General features: G+C 37.6%; 1 protein-coding gene across 1 annotated transcript; it reads left to right on the top strand.

Annotated features, from left to right (window-relative positions):
* Positions 1-292: 292 nt before the first annotated feature.
* LOC123224559 (non-specific lipid transfer protein GPI-anchored 15-like) lies at positions 293-1288 on the top strand. The gene is made up of 3 exons (XM_044648282.1): positions 293-730; positions 833-925; positions 1037-1288. Exons 1-3 carry the CDS (start codon positions 406-408, stop codon positions 1138-1140), a joined length of 522 nt encoding a protein of 173 aa, XP_044504217.1. The 5' UTR covers positions 293-405; the 3' UTR covers positions 1141-1288.
* The last annotated feature ends 384 nt before the right edge of the window (positions 1289-1672 follow it).

Raw genomic sequence — 1672 nt, 5'->3', positions numbered from 1 at the left:
TCAAGATGTGGTATAATTTTTCTTTTGGTTAATAATGGGCGTGTTTCACATCAATAGATCTTAGAGGAATAAATTATGTAAACCAGTTGTAAACAAATAAGATACGCAACATATGCTTAATATACGACCTCCAAACTAAAAAAAATCCTTGTTTTATACAAAGAACAAAGACGCAAATCCTTGTGGAATCTATATAAGTTAAAAAATTATTCCAAATAAATTAAAAATGTTCACTATAATCTCTTTAGTAATAAAATAAAATAAATCACTATCCCTTGGTCGCTTCTCAACAAAACTTCCTTATATAAACCCTTCTCTTCCCTTCCATTTTCCAACTCCAACACTCAAAATCTCCCAATTCCCCTACCGACAAACCCAATTTTACAAGCAATTCTCATCATTTTAATGGCTTCCAGAAGGCTCCAGATGGCTCTAGTTCTGGTCTTGGCGGCCCTTTTTTGGGAAAGAGCCACGGCTCAGTCAAACTTAAACTGTAACAACACGCTCACCACCATGGCGCCATGCGTCAACTTCCTTGTGGGAAACTCATCGACCCCTTCAAGTTCTTGCTGCTCTCAGCTTGGCGCCGTTGCGAAATCTGCCCCGGATTGCCTTTGCGGTGCTCTCAACGGTAGTGTTCCTACAATGGGGATCAATATTAACAGAACCATTGCTCTTACCCTTCCTGATGCCTGTCAACTTCAATCTACTTCAATTAACCAGTGCAAACGTACGTTCAACTTTACCTTTTGTTCATAATTTAGGACCCTTTTTCGAGTTCAAACAAGAGATTGTTTGTAACATTAACTGGGTTTTGATTTTCTTTTACCAGAATCCATTACTGCCGGAGCTTCACCTCTTGGTTCCCCATCAAATACAAGCCCTTCTTCAAGTTCTTCAAATACAACTACACCGCCAGCCTCAGGTATGGCTCAAACACAACTAACAACGTCACATTGCAAGTAACGTAATAAGTTGTTTTTAATCTTATTTATGGATAAGAATGCGAGTTGATGTAATGGTTGTGAAATTGCAGGATCGGGGTCTACATCTGATGGAGGCATCGCAAGGGCACCTATGCATTTTGTTCTCTTCCTTGCTGGCATGGCATTGTGTGCCTCAACCATCACCAAATTCTGAGTGCCTTAATATTACAAATAACAATTATTCTTTTCCGGATTTCGCTTGAGGATGATGCTCATTTATGATTTACACAATTTGTAGTTTTTGTATTATTATTTATTATGTGGGTTGTTTAATAAATGATGAAAGAGTATTGGCTTCTCTATTGATTTGTTTTAACCATTTGTTGATCGGTTTTAGAAATATTTCATCCACAAGGCAAGGCAATTGAGTTTTCCAAATATTCCCCTTATCATGAATAATTAGAGCACACATTACCAATGGCAATATTGAACTCTTCAAATAAGATTTTGCAAACATATCAATGATGCAGAATTCTTTCCTATATTGAGTCCTATTCAATTACTTTAAATAAAAGGCTGAAAACTGACTGGCGAAGTTACGGGCCAGCTTTCGCACATAAAATTGATCCCACATCATCAGCTTTTTATCAGAAGCCATAGCACCTGTAGCTCCAAGCCTTTCTTTTGATTCTTCTCCAATAATTAGCCCTCCAGGCTCTTCAAATATAGCCATATTGCCTTAGTTT

Source organism: Mangifera indica, chromosome 8 (genome assembly GCF_011075055.1).
Source record: "Mangifera indica cultivar Alphonso chromosome 8, CATAS_Mindica_2.1, whole genome shotgun sequence".
Lineage (NCBI taxonomy): Eukaryota > Viridiplantae > Streptophyta > Magnoliopsida > Sapindales > Anacardiaceae > Mangifera > Mangifera indica.
Note: the sequence above shows the minus strand (reverse complement) of the source record. Positions and strands in the feature narration are given on the sequence as shown.